Source organism: Neoarius graeffei, chromosome 6, assembly GCF_027579695.1.
Source record: "Neoarius graeffei isolate fNeoGra1 chromosome 6, fNeoGra1.pri, whole genome shotgun sequence".
In the NCBI taxonomy this organism is placed as follows: Eukaryota; Metazoa; Chordata; class Actinopteri; order Siluriformes; family Ariidae; genus Neoarius; species Neoarius graeffei.
Window position 1 is genome coordinate 52,284,559 of NC_083574.1, and position 25,350 is coordinate 52,309,908.

General features: G+C 39.9%; 1 protein-coding gene across 3 annotated transcripts in view; it reads left to right on the forward strand.

Annotated features, from left to right (window-relative positions):
• cpne2 (copine II) overlaps window positions 1-25,350 on the forward strand; it is a 108,144-nt gene that overhangs the window by 35,276 nt on the left and 47,518 nt on the right. For all 3 annotated transcript variants that reach the window (XM_060923820.1, XM_060923822.1, XM_060923821.1), the window contains exons 3-10: window positions 584-763; window positions 2,393-2,467; window positions 2,574-2,645; window positions 2,751-2,834; window positions 4,834-4,923; window positions 9,963-10,061; window positions 17,739-17,825; window positions 18,327-18,386. In XM_060923820.1, coding sequence (XP_060779803.1) covers window positions 584-763; window positions 2,393-2,467; window positions 2,574-2,645; window positions 2,751-2,834; window positions 4,834-4,923; window positions 9,963-10,061; window positions 17,739-17,825; window positions 18,327-18,386 — 747 coding nt within the window. The remainder of the gene's footprint in view (window positions 1-583; window positions 764-2,392; window positions 2,468-2,573; window positions 2,646-2,750; window positions 2,835-4,833; window positions 4,924-9,962; window positions 10,062-17,738; window positions 17,826-18,326; window positions 18,387-25,350) is intronic.

Sequence of the window (25,350 nt, forward strand, 5' to 3'; positions counted from 1 at the left end):
GAGGGGTGGCAAGCAAATATGTTTTTCCTCAGAACTGTACACACAGCATTACATCACAGCCCATATGTTCAGTCCCATCTAGGGGTCTGCTTGGGTGTATACACGTATGCATTTTTGTGTGAGTGTGCTTTTGTGTTTCCATATTGCCTTGGACTGTTGGCAAGCGTTTGGTCAATAAATAGTTGAACGGTGACAGTCTGTCTCAGTCTCTCTCTTTGTTCTTCTTGGTCCTTCCTCCCTTCCTGTCTCTCTATTTCTTTATCTCTGTCTAACAGTGTTAATGACCTTAAATCACTCCATGTTACATCAGCTACACACATTTGCCACACCTCAGAAATGTGGTCTGTCTTCTCCTTTTCTCTGAAAGCATGTTATTCTGCACAACAGAGCCCAAAAAAATGCAGTTGAGACAAAGCTCTGATCAATAGCAATCAGTTCCCTACCAAATAGAGATTGTGTGAGGCACAGCTTCTCGTATCTACAAGGATAAGTGCTCCAAATTGCTGATGAAATTGTCTTCGGGAGATGAGCTAAGTAACTCTGTTTCTCGTATGTGTGTCTGTTTGTGTGTGTGTGGCTGCAGTTGGGCCGAACAGAGACAGCAGTGAACAATCTGAACCCTGTGTTTGGGGAGAAATTCCAGGTGGACTACCATTTTGAGGAGGTCCAGAAGCTGAAGTTTGCCATGTTTGATGAAGACAAGTGCAGCAGCCAGCTGTATGAGCATGACTTTCTGGGAGAGTTCATCTGCACGCTGGGAGTGGTACTGCATCACCGCTTTACATCTCCAGCATCCACTGCCTGTTATATAGCATATATTTAAATAATATTGGCCTGCGATGACCTGGTGACTTGTCCAGGGTGTATCCCACCTCTCGCCCATAGTCAGCTGGGATAGGCTCCAGCTTGTCTGCGACCCTGCACAGGATAAGCGGCTACAGATAATGGATGGATGGATGGATAAATAATATTGGCTGGCTTTGAGTGGTATATAAGATATATTCCATTCAGCTAGGATGATACTGGACGAGTCGAAGACGAATTCAGTATCATGCTAGCTGAATGGAATGTATAAGCCACAAAAAAAACAGCCAATATTATTATTATTATGCATACACACTCTTTTCATACCAGCATATCAGCATTCTGGAAAGCCAACACTAGCTTACCTGCGGTGCTGTTAGCGCAGCAGTGAAGTCACCTACAGCCAGTGTAGCATCCATTAGCGTAGCAGTGAAGTCACCTTCCAGCCGCTGCAGCATTCATCAGTAGCATAAGCTAACGACTGAGAAACTAAGATTTCTGTCCCAAGACTCTTCTTCCATGCATGCTTGCCACAGCATTTTTCACGCAGACTTAAGTATTCATTTCCCGATGTAATTTACTTAGTTACTTTTAAAATCACCATCGAAAACTACACACAACAGAGTGACCTGGCAGCCAAAATTCTCTCAAAATCTTTTAACGGGCAAACCTCACGGCCATGCTTGCTTATAAACTGTCACAGTCACTCGCTAGCGTGGAAGTTTTACATCTCTGACGTGTCTCTTTTCCAGTTCTTCAATGTCCATTGGTATGTTTTTCTCTTGTAAATATGTGTGAAGAATATCTAATGAAGTTTTGGTCGCCTTTCAGGTGTTCAGCGCGTCTTCGGTTTCAGTTTTTAGTTTATTTATTTAGTGCTTAATTATAGCATGGCTAATCGTAGCAGTAGCACTGGATTAGCCTCGTCTTCTGTCTTTCCTGGTGGACAAAGAAATTATTCCGCACATGCGCAGCAGAAAAGTCTTGTCATTAGATATTTGCATGAGCTCTGATGTGTGATGTCGTGTTGTCTTGACAACGTGCAATATTGTAACAGTATTGCATGCTCATTCTCCATTGGGGAGAGTGGTGTAATACATGTAGGATAAGTGATATGATGATAATATTGCATGCTCTCAATAAACCCACTAGAAGGGAATAGAATGCATGTTTTTATTCCATGGAAAAAGTGGCCTATATGTATAACAATGACTGATATTTAAAGCTACTGACAGGTGTGTAATCCTTCCTGGTGATGTTCAGAGAGTGGCCTAAATATATCCAGACTTAACAATCAGAAAAAAAAATTGAAAATAGCCAAGCATTATGAAAAGGCAAATTTAATAGGACATAGAGTTACAAAAATACAAAACATTTTCAGTCATTTAGCATCATGGTACATCACGCACAAATAGATCCAGCCATCTCTGCACACCATGCTTTCCGTAAACATTAGCTAATGAGCCTGCATTGATCTTGCTAACTCTCTTTTGCAATCACAGCCTCCACGGTGACCTTTGGCTGATTAAAGAGCTCTTTATCCATCTTCTTCTGCGCTTATTTAACTCGCCTGTCTTTCACTGCACAGATTGTGTCCAATAAGAAACTTCATCGGCCTCTTATCTTGGCCAACGGCAAACCAGCGGGAAAGGGAGCCATTACGGTAAGACCTCAAAACCTCCTCTGTTAATATCCTAAAGTCAGCAGTTTATTGTACCAACAATTTGTACATTTAAGATCATCACATTAGATTGGTGTTTTTATTCTAGATAACAGCCCAGGAGTTATCAGACAACAGAATAATCACCCTGTCCATGTGTGGGAGAAAGCTGGATAAAAAAGTAAGACAAAGCGCATGTATGAACCTCTTTTTCACAGATTTGCTTAAAGTGAAATAATCTACAATAGTTAATTATACTGACATGTATTTCAACTCCGGATTCCAGGATTTCTTTGGTAAATCAGACCCTTACTTGGAGTTCCACAAGCAAGGAGAGGATGGAAAATGGATGCTGGTCCACAGAACAGAGGTAAAATACTGCAGAAGTGTATTGCTGCCACACCAGAAAAAGAAAAACGGATCGGTGTCACATTATATTGTGGAAAGTTTATTGTGATAACAAGATGTTTCTCACGTTATAACAAGATATTTTCACATTATTATGACATTCAAACTTGTCACATTGTCACAAGAAACTCTTCTTTTTATAATAATATACTGTTTATCTTACGCATACTTATTACAGTATCATCCATCGTGCTCAATAACAGCAGACCCTCTCCTGTCTCACCCCAAACATGAAGTAGAACTTAATCGGATCATGTAAATAAGCCCTATTCCTCAGTTCATCTGTTCTCCACACCATTTCCTCAACAAAATAAATTGTCTTGTTATAACGTGCAGCATTTTATGTTGTAACAATAATATATCACGTTATAGCAAGATAAGTAGGATATTGTTATAACAGAAAAAAGTATCTTGTTATAACGTGATAAGTTTCTAGGTCATAAAACGTCAAAAACATCTAGTTATAACAATACACCTTTCATGTTATAATGTGATACTGATCCGTTTTTCTTTTCCTGGCATGGCAGCAATATGATTCCGTAATATACACCACCAGGTCTGTATTTAATCCCTTACAATGAAGACCAAATAAAGTTCCCAAATAGGCAGAGCACTTATGGACATTGAAATTCTTGTTTAGGCAAATGCATCAATACAAAATACATAGGGAATAATAAAAAAAAATATTCAGAAATAAATTTATACATTGACATTGACTTCAGTAATATATTTACAATTTCAGCCTTCATCAAACTGCCAGAGCAAACAGTGAAAAAAGTATTTATTCAATCCAAACTTTTTGTACTATATATTACATTGGACTATTTAACAGCTATTCGCCAAAAGCAAAGTGAATATCAGTGAATAATAACCAAGACGAAGTCAAGGTTATTGTTCACCGATATTCACTGAGCCTGAGGCGTATAACTGTTTTAGTATAAATACATGGGTGATTATTATTTTTTTTTTAAATTAAAAATCATATTAAAAAATAATTTATTTCAATCTTCAATCGCAGCATGCAAATGTAATAAGGGTGCGGCGCAGATTTGTGTCACTTATCTATGCTGAGTCACATAAAATACACTACCGTTCAAAAGTTTGGGGTCACCCAGACAATTTTGTGTTTTCCATGAAAAGTCACACTTTTATTTACCACCATAAGTTGTAAAATGAATAGAAAATATAGTCAAGACATTTTTCTGGCCATTTTGAGCATTTAATCGACCCCACAAATGAGATGCTCCAGAAACTCAATCTGCTCAAAGGAAGGTCAGTTTTATAGCTTCTCTAAAGAGCTCAACTGTTTTCAGCTGTGCTAACATGATTGTACAAGGGTTTTCTAATCATCCATTAGCCTTCTGAGGCAATGAGCAAACACACTGTACCATTAGAACACTGGAGTGAGAGTTGCTGGAAATGGGCCTCTATACACCTATGGAGATATTGCACCAAAAACCAGACATTTGCAGCTAGAATAGTCATTTACCACATTAGCAATGTATAGAGTGTATTTCTGATTAGTTTAAAGTGATCTTCATTGAAAAGAACAGTGCTTTTCTTTCAAAAATAAGGACATTTCAAAGTGACCCCAAACTTTTGAACGGTAGTGTACTTTGTTTTGAAATAGATAAAATAAATCACAATTCCACCTTACCTCTGGATAGTTTTAGAGCAAACTTCATAGTATTTTTAGTGCTTTTAGGAACAGCATTTTCTTTCATAATTTGAAATTCTTCCTCAGTTACGGTGACGGAGCGAATGTCAGCCATTTTGCCAAGTCGCTTGAGGTGATTATCGAGAAATAGTCCGAATTTCTCGACCAGTCAGCACATGCAATTTTCTGTAATCACCTACATATTTATACTAAAGACAGTTACTCTATACAGTACATAGTGGCTGTCTATGAATATCTTACATTTCTGCCATAAAGTAGTATTTGTGTATCTGCTGTGTCGTAGGTGATTAAGAACACTCTGGACCCTGTATGGAAGTCATTCACTGTGCCACTGATTTCTCTCTGTAATGGTGATGTGGACAGAAACATCAAGGTAGGTCTTATCTTCATGGAAATGATAACCTGGGCTTGTGGTATAAATGAGAGACTGGTAGAAACTTGTTAACTATTAGAAAATTGTGTGTTTTTGCCATTGGCCAGCCAAATTCCAATTTATTTATTTATTTTTCCCTAAAGTGTTACTTGCTACTGAGTAATGTGTCTCTGCATAACAAAAATGACCATTTATCATTTATGTTGGTGTTTACTTACTGCTGGCTGTGACTGGCTATAACCTGTGCCAGTTAATTTGCTGGAAAAGAGGCAGGAGTATCTCTGTTACAAAATGTTTTTAACTCATTGCTATCTACTTAACTAATAAATGCTACCAAAAGGCTTACCATTAGCTAGTTAAATTACCTGACTAGCTAACTATCCAGAGTGCATTTAAAGATCTCAGTGGGAAAATGGCAGTGACTTGTGTCTTGTCCAAAATTTTGTCTGTCAACTTCTAGTTTATGATGTTGCATTATTTAAGTCAGAAGGAAAGCCTTAGAGCTACACTTTCATACATTTTCATACATTTTCAAAGTTTGCAAATTAAGCTCTATCTACAGCATCCTAACCAAAGAACACCATCATTTCCCACTAGCTGTGTCAACTCTGTTCACTTTTTTGGCCATCACAGATACAGTTAGATCCATATATATTTGGACACTGACACAAATTTTCTTTTTTGACCTGTTTACTGAAACATATTCAAGTTATAGTTATATAATGGACATGGACAAAGTCCAGACTTTCAGCTTTCATTTGAGGGTATCCACATTAAAACTGGATGAAGGGTTTAGGAGTTTCAGCTCCTTAACATGTGCCACCCTGTTTTTAAAGGGACCAAAAGTAATTGGACAATTGACTCAAAGGCTATTTCATGGGCAGGTGTGGGCAATTCCTTCGTTATGTCGTTCTCAATTAAGCAGATAAAAGGCCTGGAGTTGATTTGAGGTGTGGTGCTTGCATTTGGAAGATTTTGCTGTGAAGAAAACATGCGGTCAAAGGAGCTCTCCATGCAGGTGAAACAAGCCATCCTTAAGCTGCGAAAACAGAAAAAAAACATCCGAGTAATTGCTACAATATTAGAAGTGGCAAAATCTACAGTTTGGTACATCCTGAGAAAGAAAGAAAGAAAGAAAGAAAGAAAGAAAGAAAGAAAGAAAGAAAGAAAGAACTGGTGAACTCATCAATGCAAAAAGACCTGGACACTCACAGAAGACAACAGTAGTGGATGATCGCAGAATAATTTCCGTGGTGAAGAGAAACCCCTTCACAACAGCCAACCAAGTGAACAACACTCTCCAGGAGGTAGGCGTATCAATATCCAAATCTACCATAAAGAGAAGACTGCATGAAAGTAAATACAGAGGGTTCACTGCACGGTGCAAGCCACTCATAAGCCTCAAGAATAAAAAGGCTAGATTGGACTTTGCTAAAAAACATCTAAAAAAGCCAGCACAGTTCTGGAAGAACATTCTTTGAACAGATGAAACCAAGATCAACCTCTACCAGAATGATAGAAAGAAAAAAGTATGGCGAAGGCGTGGTACAGCTCATGATCCAAAGCATACCACATCATCTGTAAAACACGGCGGAGGCAGTGTGATGGCTTGGGCATGCATGGCTGCCAGTGGCACTGAGTCACTAGTGTTTATTGATGATGTGACACAAGACAGAAGCAGCCGGATGAATTCTGAGGTATTCAGAGACGTACTGTGTGCTCAAATCCAGCCAAACTGATTGGTCGGCGTTTCATAATACAGATGGACAATGACCCAAAACATAAAGCCAAAGCAACCCAGGAGTTTATTAAAGCAAAGAAGTGGAATATTCTTGAATGGCCAAGTCAGTCACCTGATCTCAACCCAATTGAGCATGCATTTCACTTGTTAAAGACTAAACTTCAGACAGAAAGGCCCACAAACAAACAGCAACTGAAAACCGCTGCAGTAAAGGCCTGGCAGAGCATTAAAAAGGAGGAAACACAGCGTCTGGTGATGTCCATGAGTTCAAGACTTCAGGCAGTCATTGCCAACAAAGGGTTTTCAACCAAGTATTAGAAATGGACATTTTATTTGCAATTATTTAATTTGTCCAATTACTTTTGAGCCCCTGAAATGAAGGGATTGTGTTTAAAAAATGCTTTAGTTCCTCACATTTTTATGCAATCATTTTGTTCAACCCACTGAATTAAAGCTGAAAGTCTGAACTTCAACTGCATCTGAATTGTTTTGTTCACAATTCATTGTGGTAATGTACAGAACCAAAATTAGAAAAATGTTGCCTCTGTCCAAATATTTATGGACCTAACTGTATGTCACCAGACCCAGTTAAATACTAAAGAGCTCCATTATAGTCATGGCAAAAAATCTATCTGAACATACCCTACTGTTATTGAGACCATTGGCTAAACTTGACATACATTAAAGGTGACATATTTTACCCCTTTACCACAAGTTGACACAGTTCCCTGAGGTCTTCATGAAATGTCAGTGACGTGCTTTGATCAAAATACCCCAAGGATAAAGTCAATCAGCTCCATCCTCACCCTGTCTAAACAGCCGATTTGAGTGCCTGTTCCTTTAAATGAAAAAGAACCACGGCTCACCCCACCCTGCATTTCTGCCAGCCAATCAGGTAGCACTTTCCTCATGAGTATTGCTGGGTTTCACATGACGTCACATCCACCTCGTTAGTTATTAAAAACTTTAGCTGGTGGTCTACCAAAGCTCAGTTGACAAAGCGTTTGTACGGAGAACATGCATTGCTCGCATGAAAAATGCCTTACACTTGCGTTGTTTTAGGTTGCTCGAATCGATCAAACCGTGAAACTGATAAAAGTTTCTTCGGGGTTTCTCGTGAACTTATAAAAAAGGGTGAACAAACACAGGATTTCACAAAAAGATGTCGAGAAAGGTGGCTTTTGAACCTCGCACTGAAATCGAAGGCAGCCGAGTCGAAGCATGCTCGAGTTTGCAATGATCACTTTGTGAAAGATTTGTATTTCCCTCTTGGCTATGTCCTTAGTGTTTTCCAAGTACTTTTCTTGCTATGTGTTGTTATTTTACGGTACTTTTTTTTTAGTCACGAAGCGCTAAAGTCCCCAACTGTTTCTTTGGTTCCTCCTCACAAAGTCCATATGCATGAAGGTCTCGACAAAATTCTTACCCAGCCATACAGTTACAACGCGCCGTGATCACTTCTCCGTCTCGTTTAACTAAGATCCAGGTCTTTAAAGGGGTTTCTGATGATCTTTGTGAATGATTTACCTGAGCGATAAGAGTCAACACAAGTGAGAATCAAGCCAACTGTTTGTTTACACTTCAGCTTGCAGCGCTTCGTTGTAAAGACGCAAATGAAAAGCTTAAAAAAAAACATACTCACACGGGCAAAAACAATACAGGATTCATTCAGCAGCGGTGTAGAAGGACGTCTGCAACAGCAGATAGTTCGGATGTCAGGGAACTTGACTGAAGGCTAGTTTTCGAGATCGTATGACAAATCCTTCTTTCCCAGACTGTAGGGGTCGATTCCACTGCACATAGCAATTTTCTGAATATATCTAAAGCCAGCAGTGGTTTCTAGATTACAAGCATACTCTGATAAATTATCACTAGTTGTTTGCACTACAGCGGCCGTTTAGACCACCAACTATTTCCCTTCCGGTAAAACCGCTAAGAAAAGTCACATGACTGAAACCCAACAATTCATTCAGAAAAGCAGTTCTCAAGCCATGAGTGGAGATACTTAGATGAAGGGGTGGTATAATTCTAATGTGCTCCCCTTGTGACATAGAAAGGGGAGCCAAATTTGAACGGCTTGTTGAAGCACGTTTTCTGAAATAGGCAGAACAAAAGAAAGTGACTAGGTTGTCATATTTCAGAGCTTGTGTGTGGGTAGGCACTCCAGATACCCAAATGTATGTGTATAAGCACTGAAAAAGTGAGTGTTTCATGGTGTCTTCTTTCATACTGGGCAGATTCACAGTTATAATGACTGCCATTAAATTCAAAATGTATGCTGCATTGCAGAAATGTGTCAGCATTCATTGAATATTATCTGCAGACTCGGTTTAAGCTAGACATTTTACCTCAGATAGTATGGTCAAATATAACTTGAGCTCTCTTGCTAGCATTAAATTTGGTGCAAAATACCATTTTATTAGGAAATCCTCATTGTATTTACTTGAGTTGGCCATTTTTCAGGTAAAACTTCTTCTTTATAGTTCAATTTTGTAGATATAGAATTACTGACTACCTCAACTATCATAGCCTGTTCATACCAACACTACACACTACCACGTCAGTGTCACTGTTGTACAAATTAAGGTGTAGGGATGCGGTAACAACCAAAGATACCTCAGCTGAGAAAGGCCGTAGATTAGGAAAAGTCCATGATAATGGAGAACTCCTACCTTTGTCCTGTAGAGAATACATTTCCATAGCATGTGGACATGTACATTATGTATATCATTATTGTCTAAAAATGTTGAACAATAATATTGTCAAATATAATTTTAGCTGGGGCGGCACGGTGGTGTAGTGGTTAGCGCTGTCGCCTCACAGCAAGAAGGTCCGGGTTCGAGCCCCGTGGCCGGCGAGGGCCTTTCTGTGTAGAGTTTGCATGTTGTCCGCGTGGGTTTCCTCCGGGTGCTCCAGTTTCCCCCACAATCCAAAGACATGCAGGTTAGGTTAACTGGTGACTCTAAATTGACCGTAGGTGTGAATGTGAGTGTGAATGGTTGTCTGTGTCTATGTGTCAGCCCTGTGATGACCTGGCGACTTGTCCAGGGTGTACCCCGCCTTTCGCCCGTAGTCAGCTGGGATAGGCTCCTGCGACCCTGTAGAACAGGATAAGCGGCTACAGATAATGAGATGAGAGATGAGATAATTTTAGCTGTTTTTGCATGCCCCTTTCGTGTTTTTTTTTTGTCTTTTTGTGCTATTTCACCACTCTACATTTCAAAATTTTTAACTTTTACTATATTCCAGTCTTGAGCACGTCTAAACCTTGGCTCTGAGGAAGTGTTTATTTTTTCAGGTGGTATGCTATGACTATGATAATGATGGAGGCCATGACTTCATTGGAGAATTTCTGACCACAGTAACCAAGATGAGTGAAGCACAGAATGCAGTAGAGGTGAGTTGGGCTTAAAGCATGACACACTTTCTCTGAATTATCCTCAAATATGGCTTGCTGTGGCGCTCTTAAAAAGTCTGTTCCTGGAATTAAAACTGTACAAAAAATGTATGTATTTAAATAGTACATTTAAGAAGAAGAATATATTAGATTTAAATTCAGACTTAATTTATTTTGTTAAGTTTTAGTACAATAATATGCCAGTGTCTTTTTTTGTTTTGTTTTGTTTTTTAAATCACATCTTACATAACTCAGCATCACTTTGGACACATCAGTAATGTGAGACAGATATTCAGAGGTTAACATTACCGGCTGTTATGCTACAAGCATCTGTAAATTATAAGCACCGTTTAGTCTAATGGGGGAAAAATACTGTATAGAAATAAACATCATACTCACAAATTCAGTCTTTCCCTCTTTAACAACATCGGAAGCTACCTTCCTTTCCTCTAACAAAAAATATTGCTGAAATGATCTTTTAACATTTAATAATTGTATTAAATTGAATTGCTTTTAGTCAGCAATATCTCTGTTGATGCCATTGACCTATTTCTTGTGTGTAAAATTATTTTGTTATTCATCATCACTGGGGAAAAGCAGATTTTTCAATACAAAAGAAGCATACTGCAGTTAACCTGCACAAGGCAACGGATATACAAAAATACATAAGCAGGTAAAAGTAGCATTAAGCACAATAAGGACCATAAATAGAGGAGATTACACTGTCATGTGAAGATAAGAAGTTTATCTTCGAGTGGTGAACATATTTCACGAGTGAGCGAAGCAAATGAATGATATATTTGACAAACTTCATATCTTTCTGCCACCGTGTAACGTTCTTTATATTATATGGACACATCCACAAAAAAAAACAACAACATGCAAGTTAATCAAAAGAAATTTAATTTTGAACTGGTTCGCCATTTTGACAACTTGCGTCAAGTCAGCGGGAAAACACTAGGAGTGATGTCATCAGAGTGAAATATCAGGAAATAGTTCACTCAGATCCGTGATGTATTTCATATGAAAAATGCGAGAAAATAAACTTCATATCTTCAAGCCAATGTGTGATTTTCTTTTTATTATATAGACATATTCACAAACAAAAAGTACCCAAATTTATCAAAACAATTCATCGATATCCTCACGAGTGACATATTGAAAAATGTCACTCAATGTCCCGGATGTAGTTCATATGAAAAATATGAGTGATATATTTAAATAATATTGGCTGGCTTTTTTGTGGTATAGCAGATGTATTCCATTCAGCCAGCATGATATTGAATGAGTCGAAGACGAGTAGCTGAATTGAATATATCTGATATACCACAAAAAAAGCCAGCCAATATTATTATTATTATTATTATTATTATTATTATTATTATACATACACATTCAATGGAGCAATTATATAGATTTTTCAAAAAGTTAAGAACGGGGGGGGGGACTTACCAATATTGAATGCTGATTCTGATCGAATGTAATTCAACATTCTGTCAATCCAATGTACATGTACAAAGTCAAAGTTCTACCAATAAAAATGGTACAAGTCCAAAAAGCCTGAACAATAACCCAACTTATATACAAGCTATATACAGGTTGACAGCTCAAGTTCAAAGTTACTTTTGGTAGTAATTAATTGTTCCATTGCAGTTGTTCAAAATAAAAGGGCTTTGCTGAGTGAAGTCCATGAGTGAAGTCCTCTTGTAAAAGTCTCCGTCACGTTTCCTCACCTCCAAGTAGAACTTTATATTTCCACTATTGCTCTCTTTTCAAGTTTTTCGATGTCCGTTGGTCTGTTTTTCTCTTGTAAATATGTGTGAAGAATATATAATGAAGTTTTGGTCTCCTTTCAGGTGTTCAGCGCACCTTTAATTTCAGTTTTCAGTTTATTTATTTAGTGTTTAAACCAAGCACTGAATTAACCTCAACTTCTCTCTCTCCCAGCCGACAAAGAAATAATTGTGCTCATGCACAGCAGAAAAGTTGTCATTGGATCTTCACGAGTGCCATTGTGTGACATTGTGTTGTCTTGACAACATGCAATATTATAACAATATTGCATGTTCATTGTCCATTGGGGAGATTGGTGTAATACATGGAGGATAAGCGATATGATAACAATATTGCATGCCATCAATATTGCATGCCATCAAAGCCAAACCCACTAGAAGGGAATAGAATACATGTTTTTATTCCATGGAAAAAGTGGCCTGTATGTATAATAATTCCCAGTAGAACACTCGTGTCCATATAATATAAACAATTATGGAATGGATATCATGAATATTCAGCTCGTTGCACAGTGCGAAGGGTGGAGGAGGTGTCCCTTCCGTAAAAACCAGCTGTTTGTCTGTTTGTGAAATGTCATTGGAAGTGAACTTGGAATTATGTGTTGTGCTCAGATGAGACCAGATATGAACTTTTGACCACACACCCCCTCTGGACGTGGTGAAATATATGGACTGCATACAGAGAAATGCACCTGATACACACTGTATGATATGGTGGTGGATCAGTGATGCTTCAGGGCTGGTTTGTGTCTAGAGGTCCAGGGACCATGAAAGATTAAGGATATCATCAATTCTGTTGAAAAACTGTGGTGTGGATGAATTCAAGTTGGCATCCAGATGTGCAAACCTAATAATATAAAGAAAATTTCAATGTTGTGTGTGGAGGATCCAAGATCATGGCATTATGTAAAGAGGCTTATGTAAAGTGGATTAAAAAAATATAATTTTGAAATCAGTGTTGTGTTATAAGGACACTTTACAGTTTTATAAGTTAAGGCTCAAAATGTCCTTTCTTACATGTTATTTATTTTATATATTCATTTTAATGAAGCGTGCCAATAATTCTGTTGTTGACTGTAACATAAACAGTTACCCGTTCTTGTTAAAAACCTGTGTCGACTGATTACTCGTACAACCTTTATCTATTTTGATTCCTCACATTATTTGGCTTTTTAAAGTGTATTTTTTTCTAGGTTTATTAAGCTTTATAGCATGTTTAGTGTTTTAATAATAAATTCTGGCATAGTATTGGTATCTGAATGTATTGGCTTACCTTGAACTTGAGGATACCTGCAGACATCCTGTTAAAGCTTCTAGCACCAATTAATTTCCCTAACACTGGAGTCATTACTTTCATAGTGCACACGCACTGAGAAGGAAATGTCATTTCTCTTGGGTTTGTTGCACTCATTCCTCTGCACGTAGTGGGAACACTGTCTGTGCTTCATTATCTGGCATAATGAAGCTGAAAGAAAGAGCGAATGAGCAGAGATGCACTCAAATGTGGAGGGTGTGACAGACTAAGTGGGAGAGATAGGAAAGAATGAGAGCAGGAATTAGAGAGAGAGAGACACAGAGGGAGTAACAGTAAATCACTCTTGTTTAACTGCTGCCTTGTTTGCAGGAGGAAGCATGGTGTATTTTCTGTCACAAGTGCATGTGTGTGTGTGTGTTCTTACAGGAAACAATAGTCAGCGGAACCCACAACCATAGCATGCCCTTTCTCTGTTCGCAGACACCTGCAGTCTCTTTCAGGTTCACATGATTTCTAAAATGGATCTTATCTTCAGTTATATTCACCCTGAACTTTAGAATAGTCTTTCACACGATGACTGCTTTGTCCTCTTTAAAGACTGAACTGAAAACACCTTTCTGTCTACCCCATTTTTGCCCTGCCACCATTTCCCACATTCTACCATTATTATAATTATACCACAGCAATTTTGAATGCTTAATTCTAATTGGTCAGAAGGTGTTGATTACTTTCCTAAAAAAGCACAGCTCTGACAATAGCTCTGGCTGCAAGGTTTATATTAGTGCATTATCCTTTTTATAGTAACAACTTACACAGGGACTTGCATGGCAGAGGTGTCACATAAAAGAAAGAAAGAAAGCATTACTTTATTCATCACACACTTGTGAAATTCCTCTCTGCATTTAACCCATCTGAAGCAGTGAACACACACACGAGCAATGAGCACACACACATACCCAGAGCAGTGGGCAGCCATGCGAACAGCGCCCGGGGAGCAGTTGGGAGTTAGGTGCCTCGCTCAAGGGCACCTCAGCCCAAGGCCGTCCCATATTAACCTAACCGCATGTCTTTGGACTGTGGGGGAAACCGGAGCACCTGGAGGAAACCCACGCAGACATGAGGAGAACATGAAAACTCTGCACAGAAAGGCCCCCGCTGGCCGCGAACCCAGAACCTTCTTGCTGTGAGGCGACCGTGCTAACCACTTACACCACCATGCCACCCTCTGGGTGCTCCGGTTTCCCCCGCAGTCCAAAGACATGCAGGTTAGGCTAATTGGTGACTCTAAATTGACCGTAGGTGTGAATGTGAGCGTGAATGGTTGTTTGTCTCTATGTATCAGCCCTACAATGACCTGGCGACTTGTCCCCACCCATAGTCAGCTGGGATAGGCTCTAGCTTGCCTGCGACCCTGCACAGGATAAGCGGTTACAAATAATGGATGGATACATATGTATATGTGCACTCCCTAAAAGCAGAGCTTCTGATGAGTATATGAGTAAAATATTTGCAAGGGCACAAAATGAACCTGAATAGAATAATATTATTATAGCATATGAACCATTGAGTTGTGTAGTGTCAAGTATTTCATGCCAATAAATTGCTGCATTGTCTTGTGACCATGATAACAATACTGAGATACACATCACAGTTACGAATACATATCTATTCCTTTCTTTGACACCGTATGCCATGTACCAGAAACAACACCACGACATTTTATTATGGTGTGAGACTGCTGGGTGTCTGGTGGACAGCAGTGACACAGTGCTTTCACTTTACATCATTACTATATACTGTAGTTACGATCCAATATCAAACTTGATATGTCAAACTGTTGTCTGGGTACATCTGTCATGTCCACGTGCATTGGCGCATGCAGTGCCATTAGGACTAATTACCATGTACCTGTTCCTGATTAGAGCGCATTCACAGCGCATACATATAAGGATTTTCAGTAACACACAGACTTTGCGAAGTATACGCTTTGTACCCTGTGTCTGACATTACCAAGCTTTGTATTTTGTATCGCTTTTCTGGGTTTTTTTTTTCCCTGTTTGTGTTTTTGGACTTTGAGTATTGTATTACTTCTGATATCCTGTCTGTGCCTCACTCAACCACTGCTTGTTTTTTGACTCCGTTTTTGTCTACATTTTGGATCTGCTTGCTAGAGTACTTTTCAATAAAACTCTTCCTGCACTTACATCCGTCTACCACCCTTACATGAGACAAACTGTCAATTGTCCAACAAGCTAGTGAAATAAAAAACTGTTTCAACTAGTTTTATATAAAACTATCGTGAATATTTTCTGTAAAATGTGTTTGTAAATAACCCCTCGTTATTTTTTAAAAAGCAAATAAAACACAAGCAGTGGATAAAAAACCATCCATCTTATGTAAATAAAGATACAAATTTCGTTGTCTGGTGGTCAAGTGTTTGAGTTACATTACCTTGTACTTAGGATCGGGTTTCCTGTGGTGGTACACAGACATTGTTCGTACAGACGTCATACAGTCAAAAGCCATCAAAAATCAAATCGATGCATTTCTTTATTCTCTTAAGTATGGGGCTCCATTATGATGTCAAACTTTAATGAATAGAAAAGTGTAATTGTTGGCAAATTGCTATGATATGAGAGGAATAAAACACTTTGGGATATGCTATTATTGGAAAATCATCACCTTTGAGGTGGAAAATAAACACCTTTTGTGATTCATTTTCTATAACAGCATGTCCTGTTATGTTTGATTCCTGACTAATCTCAGCACTGTACTACCATGACTCAGCACAGGCGACCCTGAAAGTTGCCTTTTCCAGTCAAGAATTTTCATAGATACTTATCACTCGCACAAATGTGGCCCAAACACCGAGGTTAGTACAAACTTCCTGAAGGGAATCTGATTGAATGCCAGAGGTTTTACAACCCCGATTCCAAAAAAGTTGGGACAAAGTACAAATTGTAAATAAAAACGGATGCAATGATGTGGAAGTTTCAAAATTCCATATTTTATTCAGAATAGAACATAGATGGCATATCAAATGTTTAAACTGAGAAAATGTATCATTTAAAGAGAAAAATTAGGTGAATTTAAATTTCATGACAACAACACATCTCAAAAAAGTTGGGACAAGGCCATGTTTACCACTGTGAGACATCCCCTTTTCTCTTTACAACAGTCTGTAAACGTCTGGGGACTGAGGAGACAAGTTGCTCAAGTTTAGGGATAGGAATGTTAACCCATTCTTGTCTAATGTAGGATTCTAGTTGCTCAACTGTCTTAGGTCTTTTTTGTCGTATCTTCCGTTTTATGATGCGCCAAATGTTTTCTATGGGTGAAAGATCTGGACTGCAGGCTGGCCAGTTCAGTACCCGGACCCTTCTTCTACGCAGCCATGATGCTGTAATTGATGCAGTATGTGGTTTGGCATTGTCATGTTGGAAAATGCAAGGTCTTCCCTGAAAGAGACGTCGTCTGGATGGGAGCATATGTTGCTCTAGAACCTGGATATACCTTTCAGCACTGATGGTGTCTTTCCAGATGAGTAAGCTGCCCATGCCACACACACTAATGTAACCCCATACCATCAGAGATGCAGGCTTCTGAACTGAGCGCTGATAACAACTTGGGTCGTCCTTCTCCTCTTTAGTCCGAATGACACGGCGTCCCTGATTTCCATAAAGAACTTCAAATTTTGATTCGTCTGACCACAGAACAGTTTTCCACTTTGCCACAGTTCATTTTAAATGACCCTTGGCCCAGAGAAGACGTCTGCGCTTCTGGATCATGTTTAGATACGGCTTTTTCTTTGAACTATAGAGTTTTAGCTGGCAACGGCGGATGGCACGGTGAATTGTGTTCACAGATAATGCCCTCTCGAAATATTCCTGAGCCCATTTTGTGATTTCCAATACAGAAGCATGCCTGTATGTGATGCAGTGCTGTCTAAGGGCCCGAAGATCACGGGCACCCAGTCTGGTTTTCCGGCCTTGACCCTTACGCACAGAGATTCTTCCAGATTCTCTGAATCTTTTGATGATATTATGCACTGTAGATGATGATATGTTCAAACTCTTTGCAATTTTACACTGTCGAACTCCTTTCTGATATTGCTCCACTATTTGTCAGCGCAGAATTAGGGGGATTGGTGATCCTCTTCCCAGCTTTACTTCTGAGAGCCGCTGCCACTCCAAGATGCTCTTTTTATACCCAGTCATGTTAATGACCTATTGCCAATTGACCTAATGAGTTGCAATTTGGTCCTCCAGCTGTTCCTTTTTTGTACCTTTAACTTTTCCAGCCTCTTATTGCCCCTGTCCCAACTTTTTTGAGATGTGTTGCTGTCATGAAATTTCAAATGAGCCAATATTTGGCATGAAATTTCAAAATGTCTCACTTTCGACATTTGATATGTTGTCTATGTTCTATTTTGAATACAATATCAGTTTTTGAGATTTGTAAATTATTGCATTCCGTTTTTATTTACAATTTGTACTTTGTCCCAACTTTTTTGGAATCGGGGTTGTATCTTTATCTTTACTTTTAAACATGAGAAACTTTTTCATGTGTCTCTGAGGTTTGCGCTTGTGAGCTTTCATCATGTGTTCAACTCTGTTTCCACTGCTGCAGGTGGAGTTTGAATGCATCAATCCGAAGAAACAGAAGAAGAAAAAGAACTACAAGAACTCTGGAATCATCATTTTGAAGTCCTGCAAGGTAAAGAAGCCCCTTCACCCCATGCACCAGATCACCAGCTCTAGCTTTAAGCTGTTAAAATAAGTGCAGTACAAAGCTTCTTTGACATTACATACAAGCATTAAAGAGTTTATCATACTCCTTACAGATTTGCTTATGTAATTTTTTTATTACGCTAACTATAATTAGGGCTTTGTAGTCCTCTAGGCATAGATTAATGTAATAGCTCTAAATCCACTGGTAAATAACGCTCAGTATTAATATCAGAACAAGGCACCTGTTACTCTATCAGTCGTGAGCGGAATTGCTCCTGCCTATGCACCCTGCCAAGAAGTAAAATGACTCCATTATTTGCAGTAATTAGCAGTTCAGCTTGTACGTCCCCGATACATGTGCGCACATACAGAGGGCTACATGATAAAGGTAGATCTATTTGTTTGCTCTTGTGTTACTCTACACACAAGGATGTTTTATGGAAAAGTGTGTGACTGAATGTGTGGGTGTGTGTTTGATGCTCATCAGATTACGAGGGATTACTCGTTCTTGGATTACATCCTGGGTGGCTGTCAGCTGATGTTCACTGTGAGTTTGCTCTTGTTTCCTATTTAGTAAAATGTAAAATCAGTACCTTCTCTATCAGTTTTTGGAAATTATTTATTTTTAAAGAGGGATGTTACACAATACAGTACATTGTAGTTATGTCGATTTCAATCTGCTCGATTGCATGTATGTACAGTATGCGTAGGTGGGTTGCATCCGACGTCACATCCGCCTCATTAGATATGCAAGACATGAAGTGGTGGTCAGCTAAGATCACTGTTCACAAAGCGTTATTATCGCTAGGGTGCACTTGCTAGTCGTTGAAATGCCCTACACTTGCGTTGTTTTGGGCTGCTCGAATCAAACAAACCGTGAAACTGATAAAAGTTTCTTCCTGGTTCCCCGTGAAGTGATAAAGGGTGAAAGAACAAAGGATTTTATCAAAAGACGATGAGAAAGGTGGCTCTTGAACCTTTCACTGTGATGGAAAGAAGAACGCTCGAGTTTGCAGTGGTCACTTCGTGAATAGTTCGTAAGTTCCTCTGATTTATTTCGTTTGGATTTGCGAATCACTTTTCTCGCCATTTTCCATTATTTCGTGATGTTCTGAAGTTCAGGAAATGCTCAAGTCCTCAGATGTGTTTTTGTTTACTGTTTGATCGTAGTCACCATATTGTAAACTAATGCGTATGTTTTTACTTTACTTATCAGCCTGCCCTAACAATCTTTACAAGGACAATGATGTAGACTGGGCTCCTACACTGAACTAGATAGATAAGATAATTGAGTCGATCCACGTAAACACAAAAGCAGAGCTCATGAGTTAACAGCACGAAACTGCTTCCCTGGTCATGCAGTTACAATGAGGCGTGATAACTTTTCCGTCCTGTTTCACCAATAGCCAGGTCATTAAAGGGGTTTCTGTGGATCTTTGTGAATGATTTAGCTGGAAGAGAGGAGCAGGGAGGATTGAGAATCGAGCAGCTGTGGTTTGTTTGCACCCGATACTAAAACTTGTAGCATCCTAGCAACCATAGCAAAGATGCTATGCTCTTCCAGGTTTTCATCTGTTTGTCCATGTAGAACAATGTCTGCAGTACCAGGTAGTCTGAGATGTCAGGGAACTCAACGGATGGATGATTTTCCAACTCATAGGAAAAATCCTTCTTTGTTAATGTTTAAGGATCTATCCCCTTGCAAACAGCAACTTTCTGAAGGTATCTTGACCATGCATTGGCCTCTAAACTGCATAAATAGTCAGACAGTTTCACTAACTCTTTGCATAACGGCAGCCAAATCAATTTGTCTGACCACCACTTCATTCACCATAAGTAAACTAGCAAGCAAAAATCACATGATTGAATACAGCCTGGTGCTTGGAACTTGCACTTTCCTTCTTTAATATACATATTGACATCATGCCAATACTTTGTATAGAAATAAGTAGCCTACTAACAGGAGCATCATGGAACATTTTATTTCGCTCTGTGTATGTTGGTTGTTGGTGTGTGTTGCTAGCAGTGAACATCCTTGTGCTGAGTTTTAAGTAGTATCTTTAATAAAGGGGGCAGCATGGTGGTGTAGTGGTTAGCACTGTCGCCTCACAGCAAGAAGGTTCGAACCCAGTGGCCGGCGAGGGCCTTTCTGTGCGGAGTTTGCATGTTCTCCCCGTGTCTGCGTGGGTTTCCTCCGGGTGCTCTGGTTTCCCCCACAGTCCAAAGACATGCAGGTTAGGTTAACTGGTGACTCTAAATTGACCGTAGGTGTGAATGTGAGTGTGAATGATTGTTTGTCTCTAAGTGTCAGCCCTGCGATGATCTGATGACTTATCCAGGGTGTACTCCGCCTCTTGCCCATAATCAGCTGGGATAGACTCCAGCTTGCCTGCGACCCTGCACAGGATAAGCAATTACGGATGGATGGATCTTTAATAGAGACCATAAGGGCAGCTGTACTGAGTGTGGACTGGCACATGGACATATCTCGGTGCTCGCAGACCTGAAATGTTCTCACATGGGGCAGTTTCTCTGCATGCTGGCTTCACTGCTTCATGCTCATGCATACTTCTGTGTGGACATAGTTCCCAGCACCTTGAATGACTACACTCACTGATGCTGTTTTTCATGCTCAAGTCAGTCATGCTTGTGCTCTTTATTAAAGTTACTGTTTAAACGCCATAAGATGTTTTATCAGGTTACTGGTATTGTATTGTATTTTTGCAGAGCAAAGTCTGCTTTGCTTATACTTTTCATGATTTAATCATTTTTATGATTTAATCATCATGAAATACACGGTATGGCCAAAAGTATGTGGACACCCATATGTAGACCATCCTCAATAGGATGTCTTTGTATGCTGTAACATTACAATTTCCCTTAACTGCAACTGAGAATCCTAAACCTGTTCCAGCATGACAATGCCCCTGTGCACAAAGTGAGGTCCATAAAGGCATGGTTTGCCAGGGCTGGAGTGGAAGAACTCGAGTGTCCTGCACAGAACCCTGACCTCACCAGGCCTCATCACTGGACATCAGTGCCTGACCTCACTAATGCTCTTGTGGCAAAAAGAGCACAAATCCCCACAGACACACTACAAAGTCTAGTGGAAAGCTTTCCCAGAAGAGTGGAGGTTATTATAACTTCAGAGGGGGAATTAATCCAGAATGGGATATTCAGAAAGCACACAAGGGTGAAATGATCAGGTGTCCACAAACTTTTGGACATATAGTGTGTGTCCAGATCATTGTCATTTTGTATTGTCTGATCATGGGTGTGCCAACTTGCACACCCATCAAATAGTGTCACATGGTATCATTTTTTTGGTATCATTTTTTATGAATCTGAATATGAGTAAATGACCACAGTATCCGGTGGCACAGTGGTGTAGTAGTTAGCACTGTCACCTCTCAGCAAGAAGGTCCTGGGTTCGAGCCCAGTGGCTGGCAAGGGCCTTTCTGTTTGAAGTTTGCATGTTCTCCCCGTATCTGCGTGGGTTTCCTCCGGGTGCTCCGGTTTCCCCCACAGTCCAAAGACATGCAGGTTAGGTTAACTGGTGACTCTAAATTGACCGTAGGTGTGAATGTGAGTGTGAATGGTTGTTTGTCTCTGTGTCAGCCCTGCGATAACCTGGCGACTCGTCCAGGGTGTACCCCGCCTTTCGCCCGTAGTCAGCTGGGATAGGATCCAGCTTGCTTCCGATCCTGTAGAACAGGATAAAGCGGCTACAGATAATAGGTGGATGGATGGATGGATGGATGGACCACGATATCAGACCAATACCTGATACTAGTATTGGTATTCATGCATTGTTACTTAAAATGAATGAACAAAACAAGAGGAGGCAGGATGGGTAAAACTATTCTAAGATGAACCATACTGTTTTTTATGATTTACTTATACCATTTTATATGCAACATATGTTTAAAACAACATTGGGATGTCACTAAATAAAGACAAAAAAGTAAAGAATATGTGCTGTTTTAAGTGAAAAATACATATTTATACTAAATTGTGTGTCAGTGCAGGATGGTGGGTGGGGGAAGGGGGCACTCTGCCTGTGGGGGCAACATCCAGTTAGTACACTGTCTATGAATGACTGCCAATTTTTGGGGACTTTTTGTTGTTCTATGGGCTTTGAAGGGAGTATCTCATTTTATTTATTTATTTATTAATTAATTTGAATTGCATAAAAGATAAATAATCTTTTATCTCTTGAGTATGGGAGGGATGATGTGTGCTTTTCCAGTAAACTAGCATGCGATGCCTTGCCAAGAGTTGGGGGAAAAGCCACCAAGTCAGTAGAATAGGTTGGTAGTGTCAGACCTATGGGCAGAATACCAAACAGCTCCATTTTGGGTGAAGGGAAGATATTTATAGAAGTAATGGATGCAGGGGTGCCGTTACAGGGGGAATGTTAGGACAATTCTAAGGACCCAGTATTGACAGAGGGCCCTCCGAGGACAATATTAACATTATTACCATGTGTAGGTTAAATTAAAAATGCTTTTTAAATAATCTTGTCTCTTAAAATAAGCAAATACAACAACCTTTTGGTTTGGTTTTCCATTTTCTGCAAAATTATTAGAATAGACTGTCTTTATATTTCACCCCCTCCCTATTCATTACATGGTACAGTCTTGCGTAGGCAGAGCCATAGCGCGACACCACTTTAGGTTTGTTGCTTTCCAATCCAGCCCTAATGTCAGCTGCGTACGGTAGAAACAGAATTGATAGTGAACCATCAGTAGACCAACACCATCATGAAGAAGTCGGGTTACCAGAAACGTAAAGAGGGCAATATACAGTGGTGCTTGAAAGTTTGTGAATTCTTTAGAATTTTCTGTATTTCTGCATAAATATGACCTAAAACATCATCAGATTTTCACACAAGTCCTAAAAGTAGATAAAGAGAACCCAGTTAAACAAATGAGACAAAAATATTATACTTGGTCATCAGTGGCGATCCTAGAGTGATTTACTCCCCGGGCGAAACCCCCTGCTGACCTTTTTTTTGGGGGGGACTGTTTTTTTTTTTTTTCGTGCCCACGCTTGGGCTCTGTATTAGCCAACAGAATGTTAACAGCTTTACATGGTCGTTTAAACATTTCTTGGCGTGTGTTGTACGTCGCGGACACGGCCGTTATAAATTTGCTGTTACCAGAATGGCAATGATCAAGTCGTAATGTATTACTTAAGACTCTGTGTAATGTCTGTAGTACTATGGTAGTAAAGTATTTTTGATGACTAGTACAACGTTCCGCTGGTGGGATTGTGCATATTATGGGGCTACGACAAGTTAGGCACACACACACACTGATGACGTCACCTGCGCAACTTTGGTATTGGGCTTCCCCATCCAAAATGTTCACCCCCCGCCCGTCTTGTTTTTTTTTCGGGGTTTTTTTTTAGGGGACCTTTTTTTGGGGGGGGGCCGTTTTTTTTTTTCGCGCCCGCGCTCGTGCCCACCCCCCCACGATGCCGCCCCAGGCGGCTGCCCGGTCGGACCACCCCCAGGACCGCCCCTGTTGGTCATTTATTTAGAGGAAAATGATCCAATATTACATATCTGTGAGTGGCAAAAGTATGTGAACCTTTGCTTTCAGTATCTGGTGTGACCCCCTTGTGCAGCAATAACTGTGACAAAATGTTTCCGCTAACTGTTGATCAGTCCTGCACACCGGCTTGGAGGAATTTTAGCCCATTCCTCTGTACAGAACAGCTTCAACTCTGGGATGTTGGTGGGTTTCCTCACATGAACTGCTTGCTTCAGGTCCTTCCACAACATTTCGACTGGATTAAGGTCAGGACTTTGACTTGGCCATTCCAAAACATTAACTTTATTCTTCTTTAACCATTCTTTGGTAGAACGACTTGTGTGCTTAGGGTCGTTGTCTTGCTGCATGACGCACCTTCTCTTGAGATTCAGTTCATGGACAGATGTCCTGACATTTTCCTTTAGAATTCGCTGGTATAATTCAGAATTCATTGTTCCATCAATGATGGCAAGCCATCCTGGCCCAGATGCAGCAAAACAGGCCCAAACCATGATATTACCACCACCATGTTTCACAGATGTGATAAGGTTCTTATGCTGGAATGCAATGTTTTCCTTTCTCCAAACATACCGTTTCTCATTTAAACCAAAATATTCTATTTTGGTCTCATCTGTCCACAAAACATTTTTCCAATAGCCTTCTGGCTTGTCCACGTGATCTTTAGCAAACTGCAGACGAGCAGCAATGTTCTTTTTGGAGAGCAGTGGCTTTCTCCTTGCAACCCTGCCATGCACACCATTGTTGTTCAGTGTTCTCCTGATGGTGGACTCATGAACATTAACATTAGCCAATGTAAGAGAGGCCTTCAGTTGCTTAGAAGTTACCCTGGGGTCTTTTGTGACCTCGCCGACTATTACACGCCTTGCTCTTGGAGTGATCTTTGTTGGTCGACCACTCCTGGGGAGGGTAACAATGGTCTTGAATTTCCTCCATTTGTACACAATCTGTCTGACTGTGGATTGGTGGAGTCCAAACTCTTTAGAGATGGTTTTGTAACATTTTCCAGCCTGATGAGCATCAACAACGCTTTTTCTGAGGTCCTCAGAAATCTCCTTTGTTCGTGCCATGATACACTTCCACAAACGTGTTGTGAAGATCAGACTTTGATAGATCCCTGTTCTGTAAATAAAACAGGATGCCCACTCACACCCAGCTCCATCTATATGTCGCCACATAGTGCGCTTGTCAGTCGTCAGCAACTTTGTTGCTTCATTCATTAACCACAGGTTACCGTATCATTGATTTTATCTGAGCCGTTAACGAACGTTCTAAACAATTCTAACATGTCAGTATGTTTATGCAGATGCTCATGGGAGTTGTAGGCGTGTAATATTACATTGCAGTGCGTTTATTATATCAGATGCCTTCAGAGAAAACTACAATTAAAATACATTGTCATACCACAGAATAAACCACCCGCCAAAGTGGCTAGTGAGACTAAAGTTATTACCCGCCAAAGCCGAATTTTACCCGCATTTGGCAGGTGGGCGTGTGCTAATGTAAAGCCCTGGTGTGCATGTGTGTGTTCACTGCTTCAGATGGGTTAAATGCATAGAGGAACTTCACAAGTGTGTGATGAATAAAGTTGTGCTTGCTTACAGATAATGGATGGATGGATGGATAGATAGATTCAGAAGTTAGTGACTGTTCTAATGTTAACCCCAAGTATGTAACGCTTGCTTGTGACACTATTTCAGTGCCATTACATGTAACCTTTAGTGCATTAGTTTTAGACAACTTCTTCTTGGTTCCAAATAAAATGGACTCAGTTTTACCCAGATATATTGAGAGCTTATTGTCAATAAGCCAATGCTAATGCTGCGTTCATGTGCTATGGGAAGATGATATTTTCCAGTTGGGAAGTGGTATTTACCAGTGTGTTGTGTTCACATGCTTTTGTTGTTGTTGACAAATTAAAGATGGTGGACCAGATTCAAGTTAGCAATAGTTAGT